The 17,564-nt window shown below is 50.5% G+C and overlaps 1 protein-coding gene across 2 annotated transcripts in view; it reads right to left on the bottom strand.

Moving 5' to 3' along the window:
- Nucleotides 1-17,564, bottom strand: part of SLIT1 (slit guidance ligand 1) — a 154,484-nt gene that overhangs the window by 3,904 nt on the left and 133,016 nt on the right. For both annotated transcript variants that reach the window (XM_079138105.1, XM_079138106.1), the window contains 11 exons: nt 16,210-16,373; nt 14,303-14,427; nt 13,903-14,000; nt 10,567-10,706; nt 10,343-10,436; nt 7,928-8,065; nt 4,349-4,586; nt 2,666-2,796; nt 2,137-2,291; nt 887-1,175; nt 370-581 (listed from right to left, as the gene is read on the bottom strand). In XM_079138105.1, the coding sequence (XP_078994231.1) occupies nt 370-581; nt 887-1,175; nt 2,137-2,291; nt 2,666-2,796; nt 4,349-4,586; nt 7,928-8,065; nt 10,343-10,436; nt 10,567-10,706; nt 13,903-14,000; nt 14,303-14,427; nt 16,210-16,373 (1,784 nt within the window). The remainder of the gene's footprint in view (nt 1-369; nt 582-886; nt 1,176-2,136; nt 2,292-2,665; nt 2,797-4,348; nt 4,587-7,927; nt 8,066-10,342; nt 10,437-10,566; nt 10,707-13,902; nt 14,001-14,302; nt 14,428-16,209; nt 16,374-17,564) is intronic.

Below are 17,564 nucleotides of genomic sequence, written 5' to 3'. Positions count from 1 at the left end.
TTGGTCAAGCTGGCCCGGGAGGGTTTAGGAAGGGGTCCCCAACCCTCAGACTTCCTGCCACTCCCAGGTCCAGAGCTGATGGGACCAAGATGTGGTGGTCTGGCTAGGAGCTGTTACCTGGGTGATCTCTTCTGTAAGGAGAGACCTCAGCTAGAAAGGGCAGCTGCAGGGTGGGCTGGGCCCAGGGGACATGGTGGGGGGGTGGAGCTCAGTACACAGAGGGTGGGGACCACCGAAAGGCCAGGAGTAACCTCAGGTGGGGAGGAGTGCGGAGGGTTGCTGAGGTTGGGAGAAAGGAAACACCAAGCTGCTACCACGTTTTGTGGGGAGGGACCCTGCAGAGGGCACATCAGGAGGGGGGCCCCTGACCTTGCTCACACAGCTTGCCCGCAAAGCCAGGGTCACACACACAGTGTGCCCCCTTGGTGGCTGAGGCCTGGCAGTGGCCGTGCAGGCACTGCAGGCCCCCACAGGGCTCTGCAGCTGCCCCGACCTGGTTGCACAGGGCCCCTGAGTACCCATCCTGGCACTGGCAGCTGTAGGAAAGGGCATCAAGGGGCACGCATTCCCCATGGACACACCTGGAGGGGACAGAGAAAAGGCACTGTGAGGACAGCCAACCCAGCCACCCCTCCCAGCCTTGACTTCATAGGATTGTATTCTGTTCCCCAAGATTTAAACCAAGGGAACAAAATACAATTGTTTGCCCTTATGGGCCTTTTCCTGTTAATGAACGTGGAAAACTAGGATGGGGAACCTGGGCCAGGTCCCACGCTCCACCTTAGGGGTTTAAAACTAGTTTGGGAGGTGGCCCTCACATGGGGAAGAACATGGAAAGGGGCAGGTCCACAGGGGCAAGGGCTCCCTCAGCCCATCTCAGACTTACTTGTGCCCATGGCAGGGGCCGTCAGCTGGCTGGTCGCAGTGCAGGCCCCCCCAGCCAGCCTCACAGTGGCACACAGGCCCCGGGCTGGCACTGGGCTGGCAGATGCCACGCAGGCAGTAGAGCTTGCGGCAGGGTTCGCAGCCCGGCACCACGCCTGGTTTCATCTGCGTCTTGGTGAAGTCCTGCAGCTCATTGTTGATGTACAGATTTCGGATACAACCGTGGAAGCTGGTGCCATTGAGAATCTGCCACAGGCGGAAGGCAGCTGAGTTCACATCCACAGGCATCCCTGGGGTGGGCAGGGAGCAAAATCAGGCTGAGGAGGGCCAGGCCATGCGTGGCACCCACCTCTGAGATCTGCTGGGCAGCTCCAACGTCCTCTGTTGTCCTCAGCCTGTGTCCTTCTGGCTCTGTGACCCTGAACCTTTGCCACAGCTTGGACAGCTGAAGTCATCCCAGAGTGAGGTTCTGGGCTGCCCTCACCCAGGGCTCCTTTCTTCCCTCTGGGACACCGGCTTTTACCCTTTGAGACCCCAACCAAAGCCAAGGACCTGGCCTAGAACTCATTCATGTGCAGGGCACTTTGTCATTGCTTCCTAGCCACTCTCTGAGGTTGAAAGTTCCAAAATCTACTCGACAGATCATCCACAACTTGCCTGAAGTCACTCAATGAGCAGAGACTGAGGTGGCATCAGAACCAGGGACTAGGAATCAGCAGCCCTCCCTCCCTGTACCCAAAGGCCTGGTTCCACCCAGACCAGAAAGTTTATGGGTGGTAGACAGGGTCACCTGCCCTGCAATACCTATATGGCCAGTGGGGAGTTTCCTGCTGATGCAGGGACTCTGTGATGTCTTTTTGCAGCATCTCTGGCTTCTGAGGGCCCAAGACTGGACATGGAGCCCGTTCTGGCCCAAAGATGAGAAGAAAGGTGTCCATGGTGAGGGAGACAGCCGGGAAAGCCCCAGGCCATATCCTAGGCCTGTCTCTCCATCCTTCTTGGTCAGTCAGGGCGGGGCAAAGAGCAGCCTATGCTCCGGCGGGGAGGACATTCCATCAGCAACTTGGCCATTCACTAGGACAACACCCACCTCTCAGCATTTCCCCTCACAGTGTAGTGCCCTGGGTACCAGGTCTCCTGGCCCATTCGGGTCAGACTGCAAAAGAGGCCCCACCTTGGGACACTGTCACCATGGCCCAATGGAGAATCCTGAAGAAAGACAGCTGAGTCTCCCCAGTGCCAGTTCCTCACCTCCCACATAAAGGGGGGCCTCGCTGTTGAGCGTGTAGTGTTTGCCGAAGTTGTCCATGGTCATGGGACTGCCACCATCGATGGAGAGATTCACCATCTGGTCAAAGGTGACCAGCTCAACAGTGTGGAACTGTCCGTCATTGATCGTCTCAGCACTGGAAGGAGATGGGGTGCCCCCACACCAAAGAATGGGCCTCAGTTTGGAGCATCTCTGGCCTTTGGCCTAGTAGCTGCTTCCAAAGTGACCAAATCTCTCAGGGGGAGGACATACAGAGACTAATTGAACTAACTGGGCCCTACGGAGAAACTGAGAAGTTAGGGGCAGAGGCCCCACTATTTGGGAACCTCCTCTGAGGTGAGGGTTGGGATGGGGAAGGAGGGGGCTACCCCTCAGACCTCAGAGAGCCTGACGTCACGCTGGACTTAGACCTAAGATGGGCAGCCCGAGTTTCCAGTGGTTCCAGCAACTACCCTGCTCTGGCAGTTGCTCAGCCCCCAAGGGTAGATGGTGGGCACAAGGAAGCCCTACCTGTAGATGGCAGAACTGGGGTAGCTGCCTGGGTCATAGCTGACTCGCACGTGGCCCTGGTACAGCTCAACTGCGATGTGGTCGTTGTCTCCGTTGTACAGCAGAATCCCGTTGTCCTCTGCAGTGGAGACCTAATGGGCAAAGCACTTTCTCTCCCACCCCATCCCTCACGGTGGCAGCATAGGTGGGCGGGTGGCACAGAGACTGGAAAGCCATCCCTCCCTGCCTGGCCAACCTCCCCAAAGACCACTTCTCCAGAAGTCACTGACAGGGGCTGGCAGCCCAGGATTCAAATACCAACCATTGCCAGCCTGGTCAGGGCCAGGCAGAGAGCAGACAAGCCAGCTGAGACCCAGAAAGCATGTACCAGGGGAACAGGTAGGAATCTTGGAGAGTCTGCTCCAGAGAGGGAGAGGCAGACTGGGACCACCACCTCCCAGGTGAGGGGAGCCCCATCTGTGGGAGTAGGCTGCACAGGGTGAGGACGACGGAGGGGACAGGTGCAGAAGGGCTTTCTCAGCCAGAATTGTCCAAACCTGGAAGGAGCCTCTCAGGAGCTAGTGTCTGTTGCTGGAGCTGTGCAAGCAAGAGCTGAATTTTCGTTTGGAAGGGAGGCCCCTCAGTTGCTCTGGGGGCCATGATCTGTTCCTTCTGCCTTGTCTCTCTCCCCTGCTTTCTTCTGGTAAAGACCCTGAACCCCTGATCCATAGAGGTGGGCATATGGCCCAGTCAGGACCAATCACACTACCCCATCTCCTCGGATCTAGTGGTTAGTCCAGGGACAGCTTCCCTGAGATTGTTGATTGTTGTCTGCTTAGAGCTGGCAGAGAAGAGTCCCTTCCTGTCTGGTAATGGAACTTTCTGGGGACATGAAAATAAGCCAAGGATGCATCTGAGGGGGTTTGCTGAGTTTTGTTTCATTAAGCAGCTAGACTGACTGCTGTCCTGCTGTGAGCACAGTGTGAAGGGACAGGATTTTGGAGAAGTGACATGGGGAGGACAGCTGAATGAGCATGTTTGAGAGGTTGAGAAAAGAAGGGGACAAAAGAAAGAGAGAAGGAAGATTTGGCATTTGTGATCAGGAAGGAAATTTTGGAGAAAGAGAGAGATAACTAAGGAGGAGTTTAACTTTTCTTTGGGATAATATGCAGTACCATCCACTCGCCCTCCCCAAGAAATATTCATCAAAATATGAATATACGAGTCTTGCATAGTTCAGTGTTGTTGAAGTGGGACTTGCTTTCTTTTTTTCTGCAACATGACGACGATCTGAGATGAAACTGAAGATATAAAAAGGGCAACTTGGGGATGTTTGGTTAAAGACCTAAGCCCAGCACTCTGGCCACCTTCGGGCCACACAGAGCAAGCCCGTGTGCAGCAGTGGAGGTAGAAGCTGAGGAGGTCGAGATAGAAGATGGCGGGGAAGGATCCTGGCAAGCTCGGTTTTCTGAATCCAGTCACCCTGGGGACAGCCTCCACCTTGCCTGATGTGTGGCTTAGTTTAGTTACCTTCCCAACTGTCCAAACCAGCTCAAGCTGAGTCCCTGACATCCAGGAGGAGTTTTGACTGACACATGTTCCTTCTAGTTCCCCTGGACAGGGATGCAGTCTGATGCTGTGACCTGAGGCCATGGTCCCCTGCTCCCTGACTCCCTCCTGGGAACCAGCGCCCTGGGTACCCACCTGTAGTGTGATATTGGCCCGTGGCCAGTTCTGCAGGTCAGTGAACTGCAGGTAGGTGTCCCGGTCCACAAAGTTGACACTGAGCAACTTCTCACACTCAGGGCCACCGAAACCTGGGAGGCACTGGCACACAGGCCGGCTGCCCTGCTCCACACAGTTGGCCCCATTCTGGCACTCGGTCCCCTCACAGGGGCTCCTGGGGGCAGGTGGGTGTGGGGGGATCTCACAGAGCTGTCCGCTGAGAGGAAAGGACACAGGTCAGAGAAGGCAGAGCCAAAGGAAGAAGAGTCCTGGAGAAGAACTCACCAAACATCTTGGGATAACAGACCCTTAAAGTGACAGATGTTCTTAGTGAACACTTTTTTTTTCCCTGAGAGGACTAAGAGTGGAAGTGTACTGCGGATAAGTGTGGTCAGTTGGCCCTGGTCCAACAGCATTGGCATTACCTGTCCAAAATGGACAGGTAATCCTGATCTGCTTTTTAACAAGATCTCAGGTGGTTCATGTGTACATTAAAGACTGAGAAGCACTCACTGCTGGTGTCAGTAACTCTGGGAGTAAAGAAAATGATCAGGAAACTGCCCAGGCCTAGGTAGTTTCATTGGCGAATCCCATAAAACTTTTAAAGAAAATTAATATAAATTCTTCACAGACTCTTAAAAAAAAAAAAAAAAAAAACTAACTCATTCTTTGAGATTACCATTACCCTGATACCAAAGCCAAAGACCTCACAACAAAAAATCACAGACTGATTCCTCTTATAAACATGGGCACAAAGATCCTTAACAAAGTATTAAGAACAGGGAGGTAGCTGAATGATACAGCACTTGCCTAGCATGTGTGAATCTCTGACTTCACTCCCTAGCCCTGGACATGCACCAAGCGCGTGCGCGCGCGCGCGCGCGCACACACACACACACACCAAATCCAGCACAAAAAGCATTATATACCATGACCATTTGGGATGTATCCAAGGAATTCAAGGTCATTTTAACATCTGAAAATCAATACAAAATATATCCATAGGAAAAAAAAAATCACATCCATGCAGGCAAACAGTATGCAAATTTCAACATACCTTCATGACTATACCTTCATGACTAAAAAAACTTGACAAATTATGAAGTCAATTCCATCAACCAAATGAAGGGCACCCACAAAAAACACATGACAAGCAACATATTTAATAATGAAAGACTGAATGCTCATCCCCCAAGACAAGGATATCCGCTCTCACAATCTCTATGCAATATTGTACTGGTGGGGGGTCTATCCAGAGCAGTTAGACAAGAAAATGAAATAAAATGCATCTAGATTTTGGAAAAGAAGAAATAAAACTATCTCTACTTTCACATGACATGATCCTGTATAAGAAAATCCTAAAGAATCCACTAAAATGCTCTCAGAAACTAATTAAAGAATTCAGCAACATTACAGAATATTCCTAAAATTGACCAATATGATCCCTTATCAAAATCTTGATTGATTTCTTTGCAGAAATTGACAGGCTGATCCTAGAATTCATATGGAAATTCAAGGAATCTAAAATTGAGGCAATCTCCAGAAATAATGAAGTAGGAGGACTTATGCTTCCCCATTTTAAAATGTATTGCAAAACTACAGTAATCAAAGCAGTGTGAGGCTGGCAAACCATAAAGGTCAATGGAATAAAATCTGGAATCTAGAAATACTCTCACACTTATGGTCAATTGTTTTTTAACAAAAACAAAACAAACAAACAAAAAAAAAACACAGATAAATGGGAGGGAAAAATAGTTTTTTCAACAAATAATGCTGGGACAACTGGATATATAAAAATTAACTATAAAAATGTGTTTGACTTTTAAAAATAAGAGCTAAAAGTATAAAACTCTTAGAAGACCACATAGAAATAAATCTTCATAACCTTGAATTAGGCAGCAGATATAACAACATACAAACAAAAAATGTAAAAAATTCATAAATTAGAAATCATCATTTAAATCTTGTGCATCAAAGAACATTATCAAGAAAAGACAATCCACAGAATGGAAGAAAATACTTGCAAATCACATATCTGATAAGAGAATTGCCTACAATATACAAAGAGCCCTTACACTCAATGATAAAAAGACACCTCAATTAAAAAAACAGGCAAAGGACTTGAATGGACACTTCTCCAGAGAAGATATTAAAAATGCCAATAACACATACAAAGATGCTCAACTTCATTAGCCTTTAAGAATATGGAAATCATCTGAGGCAGGAGGATCGTGAGTTCAAAGCCAGCCTCAGCAATGGTGAGGTGCTACACAACTCAGTGAGATCCTGTCTCTAAATAAAATACAAAAAATAGGGCTGGGGATGTGGCTCAGTGGTTGAGTGCCCCTGAGTTCAATCCCCAGTAACCATCCAAAAAATAATATGGAAATCAAAACTGCAAGGAGATACCACTCCCTACTCATTAGGATGGCTAGAAACCAAAAGATAGAGGAGTTGTAGAGGGTTTAGAGGAATTAGAATCCTAATACACTGAGGGGGGTGGGGGGGTATACAGTGGTGCCACCATTGGAAACCAGTTTGGCAGTTCCTCAAATAGTTAAACATAAATAGTTAAACAAAGAATGACCACATGATGCAGCAAATGACCTCCTAGGGATATACCCAAGACAACTGAAAATATATGTCCACACAAAACTCTGTTCATCACGTCAATATTCATAATAGCCAAATAGTTGAAACAACCTAAATGTCTATAAACTGATGAGTGGATAAACAAATTGTGATATATCCACACAATGGAATATTATTCAGGAATGAAGTGTTGATACCTACCACAACATGAACGAACTTTGAAAAAATGCTAAGCGAAAGCAGCAGACATAAAGGACAACAAATTGTATGATTCCATTATATGAAATGTCCAGAATATGTAAATCCACAGATACAGCTATTAGTAGATTAGAAATTGCTGGAGGGTGGGCTGGAAGTGACAGATGATGGGTATGGGGTTTCCTTCTGGAATAAGAAATATGTTCTAAATCGATTATGATGACGGATGAACAATTCTGGGAATATGTGAAATCCCACTGAATTTTACACTTCGAATCGAATGGTATATGAGTTATATCTCGATAAAGGTGATTTTAACAAATGACATAAAGAGCTGAGGTAGAGCTCAGTGGTAGAGGCATGTTTAGCATGAGTGAGGCCCTGGATTTCAACACCAGCACCATGAAGGTAAAACAGAAGACAAGCAGAGGGTGGGAGGACAGCAGCCAGAAGGCCGCCCCTCCAACTTCCCAGAAGAGCCCACAGGAGAAGGTACATGACCTTTATGGCAGGACGTGGCTTCCACAGTTCAGCCTGGCAAGTAAGTGATAAGCACTGCCCAGTAATCTGCACCTGCCTCCCACCCTGCCACCAAACAGGTTAGGGACCCTCTGCCTGGGTTCTAAGCCATACATGACTTTCCCAGGCTGCAGAGCTGGGATTGGCAGAACCATGGTTAAAACTCCAGGATTCGTCTACCAGTCTCTGAGTCAGCCAGCCCAGCCTGACAGCTGGAGCTGCAGCTCAGGTGCATCCTGGGTGGCTCACCTGTAGCCCTCAGCACAGAGGCAGGCATAGCTGTTGACTTCGTCCACGCACTGGGCCCCATTCTGGCAGCGGTGATCCCTGCAGTCATCCTGATTCTCGCTGCAGTTGTCACCGGTGTAACCTGGGGCACACTCACACCTGGGGGTGGGGGTGGGGAGCGTCAGTCACAGGTCAGCCCAGGTGGCCAGTGCCCATACTGCCTGCTCATGTGACAGAGGACCTCAAGTCCCTGTAGAACAGTGGAGACCTCCAGGGGGTCCAACAGAGCCCTGGGTATAAAGGGGGCCCGGCCCATCCTGAGAGTCTTTCCTAGTGTGAGAAGAGAGTTCATGTGGACGTGGGGAAACCTGGGCTGGGAGGGTGGGTGCCCAGCAGCAGGAGGAGATGGGAATTTTGTCCCAGAGAATCTGCCTCCACCATGAGCACATCCCAGGCCAACCCTCAGCCCTCTCCCAAACTGCCCTGCTGCTCAGCTGCTCCCTCCATGTTCTCCCACAACCCCTAGCACGTGGCCCTGCAGCACTTGGCTCAGACATCCCTCTTCCCCAGGCTCTCCGACTCTGCCAGGCCCATCCTTTAGCAGGGCATGTGCCTGCCCCTCTATGGGAGCCGTGTCCCCAGGCCAGCCCCTGGCTTCTTAGCTCTCACCACATCACTGTTTACCCCTAAATCCATCTTGGCCAACCATTTGCCTATCAAATAAAGGGTACACACTTCCACCTCTTTTCCAGTAATGGCCTTGCAAGGCATTCCCTGTCCTGCAGGCTATCTCCCCCTCCCACTAAGTCCACACCTGTGAGATACATCTGTTGATTCTGGATCACCCTCTTCTCTTTCCCTGCATGATCCAGCCAGGCCAATACTTCACCTCTAGTGAACACTCCAACCCTCACTGAGCAATCCCTTCTCTGAACTTCTCTGAAGTCCAAACTCCACTGCTCAACCACACAACTAGCAGATCAGTGTCCTTGCCTGGATTCTTTTACTCATTCCTGAACTCAGTGTTTTTCAGACTCTGAGAAATATCTTTCAGCCCACTGCCTACACACACACACACACACACACATACACACACACACAATCAGTTTGGTGCAACAGTATTTATTCTTACCTTATAAAATGGTACATTGCTTTCTGATATTTCGTTTGTTTTTTAATGTTAACTTTGACCCACCCAGTTGATCACCATCTACTTGAGTTAGGTCTTGAGTTGCAATCTGAAAAAATGTTACAGTAGCTGCACCACCACCCATTCCATCCATCCATCCATCCATCCATCCATCCATCCATCCATCCATCCATCCCATCCATCCATCCATCCATCCACCCACCCACCCAGTGACTGTATATTGAATACTTGCTGGCTTCCAGGCTTAGTGCTGAGTGTCTGTCATTCCATCTTGCCACCAGGACAGGAAGTTGAGAGATATGCACCCTGTGCTGCAGCCTGGGCCCAGGACTAAGCATTGTGCTCATTTTCTGTGGCATGAAGGATGATGCCAGCAGTTCCAAACAGGGTTAGTTGCCTATTTGAAATCCTCTGAGATGCAGCATCTCTGAAGAGGGCACGTGCAAACCAATGTGCCACTCCTCCCTGGTCTGCCCTGCCACTCCAGGAGTGCAGCATCTGTCCATCATTTGGATGGAGGCTCTGATACAGCCCATTGATGGTATATCCAGGGCTCAATAATCTTCTGACACTAACTTCCTGCCGGTAGATATCGGGCAGCTCTGGCTAGATAGCAGGCTCCCTAGGGGATTTCACCCAACAATGACAATAATGTAGGCCAGCAACTCCATACCCAAACCTCCAGAGGCTGAACAGGCTTTGGAATTCAGAACTTCTTGGCATTGGTAAGGTCATACATTACATAAAACTGTGTATTATAAGCCAAAAAGGTCACTTGTTGGCAGCAAAATCTATACATATCCACACTCCATGGGATGAGCAACAAGTGTAAATGACCTCATATCAGCCTAGCTCAGCCCTTCTTAACTAGTATGTTCAGGTGGAAGCAGATTGTGCTATCAGAACTTTTTGGCTTTTAGAGCTTTGTGGATTTTGTAATTGGGGATAAGAAATTGTGGGTCTGGAATGAACAACCCTGGATGGAGAACTTGGGCCACAGAGGTAAGCGCTTTCCATGCACTTTCTCACCTAATCATTATGACCACCCCAGGAGGAAGCTGCTGCCACACAGTTTACCATCTGAAACAGTGCAGTCAACTGATCATTCAGGTTGGTGCTGCAGACAGGTGTCTCTGGCCAGAGCGGTACCCATAACCACCCTCTGCACTGAATCTCAGCAGCCCTGCAGAGCTGAGACCACACCCTCTGACATGTGAGAACAGGAGGGATGGGAAGAAGGCAGACCCTGACTAGAATCCCTCGCCCTGGCAAGGGGCACCACTGACCTGGGCCCATCTGGGGTGCCCACACACTGGGCCTTGTGCTGACATGGGTTCAGATCCGGGGAGCAGAAGTCCACCAGCTGCTCACAGGCCCTTCCTGGGGGAATAAGGAGCGAGAGGCAGGAGAGAAGCCAGGCCCGGCAGAACCTCCTACAGACACTGGGGAGGCCCCAGCCCTTCCTCCCACAGCATGGGGCTCAGGCGTGCGCATGGCCCGCCATGCTTACCCGTGTACTGCAGGGGGCACTGGCAGGTGTAGTTGCCTACACCATCCACACATACACCCCCATTGACACAGGCATGCTCCACACAGTCATCCGTGTTCACCTCACAGGTTGGTCCTTCAAAGCCGAAGGGACAGGAGCACCTGTGGGGAACAGGGGAGGAGGGAGAGGCAGCCTTCCTGGGCACAGATGGAAACCTGTGGCCCCAGTCAGGATCATCATTCCATAGATCAGGGTTTCTACGCTGGGCCAGGCCCTTGGCAGGGGCTGTCAAGGTTACAGGTGAATAAGCAGGCGCGTCCCTCACAGCACCCAATCGCAGTCTAGTGGAGGAGATGGGTGACCCCAGCAGAGGCGTGAGTATATGGTGGTAGACCCGCTTGAAACCAGGGCGTGGGCAGAGGGGGCAGAGGAAACTTAACTCCTCTTTGGTGGAGTTGATCAAGGCAAGTTTCCTGGAGGAAGGGACAAATTGAAATAATCAAGGACCCAGATGGGAAGCGCTGGAAGCGGAGGGAAGGCAGTGGGGATATAGGAATGTTCAAAAGCCTGACTTCCCAAGCACAGTCCTCTGGGAAGGTCAGGGGCATGGTGTGGAGCACAGACTTCAGGGAGAACAGGGCTGAGGGAGCAGAAGCTGGGTTGTGGAGGCTACTAGAGATCAGTGCTCTTCAAACCAGGGTGCACCTTCCCCTGAGGCACCTGAGGTTCTCCAAGAGGCATGAGGGTCAGAGAGAGGTCTGAGAAATTGACACCCTGCTCTTCAAATGTCCACACGGGTTCCTCCCTACACTGCTCTGTCCAGGACTCCAAAAGGTGCCCTGAACCATCCCAAGTGCACGGTGAGATGTACCCTTAGGCACCAAGTAAAATAATAACCGGAGACACTGACGTGGAGAAAGCAGAACAAAGGCCTTTGTAAGTCAAGAGGTTTCCGGTTCTGCTTGCTGCAAATGATGGGAGACCTCAGCTGATTGAGCATTAAAAATACCTTTGGTGACAGATCACTTTGGAGGGTTTGGTACATTAACTGGGAAGAGTTTGAAAGAACTGAGTGACATGTATAATAAAACTCCTCCTATCCTGTTGGTGTATTTATGTGAACAAACTTTCCCAGCATTACATCTGTAAAAATGAAATCAACAACCAGGGCCATTGAGCCCTCTCCCACTCTGTCCCATCACCTGTGGACGTTTGAACCAATTCAGAAAAGAAAAGAACACCAGAAAAGCACCCTCTCCATTCTCTTGAGTTTCCTTATGGGACACAGCCTAATAATATTTCCTTTTTTTTTTTTTTTTGTGGTGCTGGGGTTCAAACCCAGAGCCTTGTGCTTGTGAGGCAAGCACTCTACCAGCTGAGCTATATCCCCAGCCCTATTTATTTATTTTTATGTGGTGCTAAGGATCCAACCCAGTATATCACATGTGGTAGGCAAGTGCTCTATGGCTGAGTCACAACCCCAGATGGAAACATCTATTTTGATGTATAAAACTACCAGTCAAATTTTATAATATGGTTTTGTTGTTTTAAATGGTTGTATGTTATTGTTTATTGTAATGATAACTCAATGCAAAAGTAACTAATCAGACTTATGTTGACAAGAAATACCAGAAAGAAGAATTTAAATGTTAACACTTACACCAGTATTGGTGGCAGAGAAGCCAGAAGATGCTCCAGAAAAGACTGTGAGGCATAAAATCCTATTACACTGTACGGAGAATGAGGGGGGAGCACAGTGGAAACACTAGCTCCAGGAGAAGAAAGAGGAAGGGAAGCGTCGCCCGATGGGGAGAAGTTTATTCAGGGCATTTAAAAATGGTGGCAAATGGCTTTTCCCATGCCACTGGAGGATGAGGAAAGAGTGACTAAGTGATTGTTTCATCTTTAAATATTAATAATATTTACAATATCTAAGACCTTATCTACACTGCAAAGAAAAACTAAACTTTATTTTAATGAGAAATGTTAGCTGTCAATCTAAGGGAGGTGGTATAGTTTTACATTTTTGTCTGGGGACAGGGGCGGGTACAGCCCTCAGAAGACCACAGCTGCAGGGCCTGTTCTAGAGTTTAATTTTAATGGCGTGTGGGGGGTGGCGGGGGCGGGCATGTTAAGCAGAGATGACAGGGTCACTTTGCATTGCAAAAAGCCCCCTCTGGCGGGAGCTAAGGATAGGGCCGCAGGAGTGGGCAGGGGCCGGGTGAGCCTCGGGTCGCGGGTGACTCAAGGAGACACCCGCTTCTACCTGGAGGGCCCACCCAGGCGTCCCGGGTTGCAGGGCTGCTGCAGGGCGTCTCAGTCCCCGCGGAGGAGTCTGAGGAGCCCCGAGGGGAGCTCTGCTGGGGCTGCGGCCCAGGCTGCAAGCTGGGGGAGGGCGCCGCCAATTCCAAGGACGCGTTTCCAAGGCGACGCTGGGAGAGGCCACTTAGAGTTTCGAGTTTTACGTCTGGTAATTTGGGTTTGCTGAAGCAGGTTTGGCCATTTCTGCCGGTAGATCCAACACCATTTTCTCAAGAGCCAATTTGTTCAGCGGCCGGTTTATTTTCAAGCAACTAAACACTATGTACTCCTCGGAAAAGCTCTGGAAGGGTGGGGGGGCAAGGAGGCGGAGCAGATAGATGGGAGGGGCTTAGGCGATGACGTCAGCACTGGTCTGACCTCAGAGACGAAGATCTTGGGGTTGGCCTCTGTACTCTATAGTGGGAAATGAGCGCTCACAGTGGGGCCAAAGGGCTGTTCCCTCTCTGCGGTAGTCAAGGTGAGTCACGAAATCTGGGGAGGACCCCAGAGGGAATGACGGGGACTTGGCACCACTTCTGGGTAGCCCTCACTCACCCAATGGCAGCCTCTGCTGTCCCTGGGGATGCAGAGGGGCAGCAGGACAAGAGGAACTGTCTAACACCAGCCTTCAGGCAAGTGGCACAACCAGCTGACTGTTCTGCTTAGAGCAGAGGTTTTGGGGTTAATGGGGACTTATAGACGCTTAGATGCCCCCAATCTGCTCTTGGCAAGAGCAGTGCCCTGAAAAGACCCTTCAGCACCCAGCACCTTGTTAGAGCAGAAAGCGGGCTGTAGCAGGAAGGGGCAGAGCAGGCCTAGGCACCAGCTCTCCCTGTGATCATTTCCTTTGTGACTGGCTGTCCCCTGGGCTCTCTGCTTTTATCTCATGGGGTGAAATTCACTGCTGTGACATGCAGCATTGTCTGCTCCCCCTGAGCTTCCTGGAACACAGGGAGGCCTGGGCGGTCCCCTTGGGGAAGGAGGACACCAAGTTATGGGTGCTGGGCCCATCAGCACATCCCCTCCACCCAAGCTCCTGCCCCCCAGGCCACTCACGTGAAGCCACCATCCTGGCCTTCCTGGGTGTGGCAGGTCCCCCCATTTCCACAAGGGCTGCTGGAACAGTTATCCAGGGATACCTCACAGTTTCGGCCCTGGGGGGAAAGGTCAGTGACAGGGACTCCAGGGAGACCTGGGTATTCGTGTGTTGAATAGAGACAGCCAGCCCCTCAGTGATCAGCCTCCCTGCCCCAGGAGCTCCTTATCATTCTTTCCTTCACCCATCCATTCATTCATCCATCCACACATTAGATCACTGATGACAGTTTCACTCAAGTGCCTGCTCAGAGCCAGGCACTGCTCTGGGCACTGGGGACAGCCTAGAAAACAGGACAGACCTGACCTTCCCTGGCCGTGTCCTACAGCATGTGTCCTCCCAGCCTCAGCCTCCACTCACCTTATATCCGCCAGGGCAGGCACACTTGTACACCTCCAGGGGATCATTGTGGCAGGTGCCCTGGTTTTGGCATGGACTGGACAAGCAGGGATCACACTTGGCTTGGACAGCCAGAGTGGGGGGACCTGTGGTGACAGGACATAAGCAGAGAGAGGGGAAGTAGCAGCACAGGGCCAGGCTCAGACTCCCTAAGCCCTGAGAAGCCCAGCCTTGCCGAATGGTGGGACATCTTCTCCCCAGGGAGGCCCTTGCCCCTCACTGTTTCCTCGGGATCATGCCTGCCCCTCGCACCACCCACTTTTCCAGCCTCTGGACTCTCCTCTGTAACGTGGGTCAATGCTGGCCCCTGCCTCACAGGGTTGGAAGACTACCTGAGTGAATCCACAGAGTGCATGGTGCCACACATCTGACAGTGACAGCCATGTCATCAGTGTGAGAATGGCATGGTCATTATTCCTAAAGTCAGCTGACATTCCCTCTGCCCCTCACACCCTTCTGAGGACACTGCCCCTGGTCAGGACACTGCCTGACCAGGTTGATGAAAGGGGGCCACCTCAGCAGAGAGCATGGTGCCTGAGCTTGGCTCTGTGTAGAGGCCACTTCAGTCCATGTGCCTTCAAGTTCTGCAAGCAGAAGGCAGGAAAGCCCCTTCCTGTCACTTCCCTGACTACATCAAGCCCATCTCCAGCGTCTTTATGACTCACTAGCTACAGAAGCAGGTAGAGAAGCCAGAGACTGTGCTACCTGGTGTCACCTATGAGGGGCATTAGGACCTCGAGGGATTAAACAGGAAAACCAGGCCAGTTGTCCATAGGCTTCTTCTGGCATATTGGTTCTGCCAAAGAGCCAGGAGCACAAACAGAAAAACCCTGTTCAGAAAGCTGCGGGGACACCAGGGGGACTTTCACAGCACAGGTGAAGTTCGTTTCCTGACCTGGGTGCTGGCTACCTGGGCAGGTAAGTGAGTGAAGATTCAGTGGGCTCTTCCTCATGATCTGTGTACGTTTCTGTATGCAGGTTGTATTTCAATAAAAAGTTACAAAAAAAAAAAAAAAAAAAAGTGCCAACCCCACCCCATTCAATAAATAGCAAGTACACGTAGTGTAAATTGGCTGGCTCCCAAGAGCCATGCCACAGAGCTGGCCCCTCTGAACTGTTGCTGCTGTGACAGCATCCTACACCCAGGGTGGCCCGTGGCCTCCTCATTAACCTACGGCTGTCAGTTTCATTTCCAACTGTGGCCTCTGAACTTGCAGAGAGCAAGGGCCGTGCCCCAAAACCCCTGGGGCTCTCCTCCAGTGGCCCCCTACACATAAAGCTAGGTCTGGAGCAGCCGTCCAGCCACCTGTCTATTTCGGGCAGGGCCTCTGGGTCTCCGCTGTGGGCCAGTCAGTCAATCAATCCCTGAGCAAGTATTTACAGGGGCGCGAGGTGACCAGCCTCAGAGCCAAGCCGAAGGAGCCACCAGTCACGCTCAGGCTGTTTTCTGCAAATGTCAAGAGAGCTGCAGCTGGTCCAATGGCCCCACCAGGGACCACGAAGGATTTAAGCTAATTGGCAGCGCAGTTTCTAGCAGAGAGGGCTGAGTGCTTGCACTGCGCAGGCTGGGTGCTTCCAGAAACACTGCTGCTATTTTTATCTTTCTTATATAAACACTGGGAGGATCAAAGCCCTGGTGGCCTGAGATTTTTCTGCCTGGCTTTTTTTGTTCACTGTATGTCAGGGCTGGAAGGTAGCCATCCTAACAAGCAGTAGGTGCCTCTTTCCTATCACCTGAACCCCCACCCAGAGGTCACCACAAGGACACAAGAGTGTCTGGAAGGCCCTCCCCAGGCTGTGGTCTCTGGCACCAGGAGGTGGGGTTGTAACTAGCATCCACCACCCTTTTCACATACTCCTGGGCTCACCTTGGCATTCAAACTTCTTGGCAGGCGTGGTGAGCAGCAGCTTGCCTTCCATGTCTGGGGGCCCAGCACAGCGGGCAATGCCTGGTTCTTTGTAGCCAGTCTTCACCCAGCTGGACAGCCAACGGAGGTGGCAGTCACAGTACAGGGGGTTGGCACCAATGGCTCTAGGAGAGACAGCAGAGAGGAGGATCCTTTACAGCTTCAGGGGGTCTTTCACCCACTGAACCCCTAAGGCCCCAGGCACTGCCAAGAGCTGGCAAGAAAATTCTAATACATGAGCATTCAATGTGTAGCTGGTACCATTTTAAGCTCTTCATATGTACTATCTTAGTCTTCACTACCGTCTACAATCTTCATTTGACATGTGCAGAAACTGGGGCTCCGAAAGGTTGAGGAATTTGCCAAGATCTCACAGAGAAAGGGGTGCTGGGGCCAGAGTCTGAAAGCCTGGCCTCCCATGTCACAGGGGAGAAAGCAACCAACATTCATTGCTGTGGTGAGACAGCTGCTTTTCTTACACTCATGCATAGAATCTTCTCATTAGCCCCACAGGCAAGTTTTCTTCAAGATGTGGGAACTGAGCCTTGCACGGAGTAAGTAATTTCCCTGGGGTCACATGACTAGTGAAGAGTGGCCCCTAGATCCAGACCTGGAGCTATCTGCCTTGGAAGCCCAGACTCTTTTATTTTTCTTTTCAATTTTAATTAAACAAAGAACACACGGATGCATTTCTCATTGCGAGCCCTTCTGAAATACTGCAGACAAAGCAAAAGTCTCTACCCCACATAGCACTGAGAATATATTAAGTGCCACTGAACTGTATGCTTTTAAAAGGTTAATTTTATATTATGTAAAGTTCATCTCAATTTATTTTGGAGGAACATTCCTATGTTAGTGATAGACGTGCAAAATGGTATGCTTCCAGAAGGGGAATTTTGTGATATTTATCAAATTACCAAGGTGGTTGCCTTTACTCCCCCCGCCCCCAATTCTATTTCTGCAAGTTTCACAGATATACCCAACACACCAGGTGAAGATATCTGTGTGTGACGGCATCATCATTGAAACGCCAGTGCTGTGGTTGACATTTCATTGCCATTGCAGCAGGGTCAGGAGGTGGCCCTTTAAGAGGTGATGTGGTCAGGAGGGCTTTGCGCTCACTCCCCTGGGGGCGACTCCTGAAGGAAGGGACCAGTTTGGCCTCATTTCCTCTCTGTCTCCCGGGTGCTCACTTGTGCTTCCACCATGTCATGACACACACACGCTCTTTAACTTTCCAGGCTGCAGAACCGTGAGCCAAATCAACTTCTGTTGTTTAGAGTTTACCAGCGGGTGGTATTCTTTTAAAGCAGCAG

This window comes from Sciurus vulgaris, assembly GCF_902686455.1.
Source record: "Sciurus vulgaris genome assembly, chromosome: 4".
Classification (NCBI taxonomy): domain Eukaryota; kingdom Metazoa; phylum Chordata; class Mammalia; order Rodentia; family Sciuridae; genus Sciurus; species Sciurus vulgaris.
Note: the sequence above shows the minus strand (reverse complement) of the source record. Positions and strands in the feature narration are given on the sequence as shown.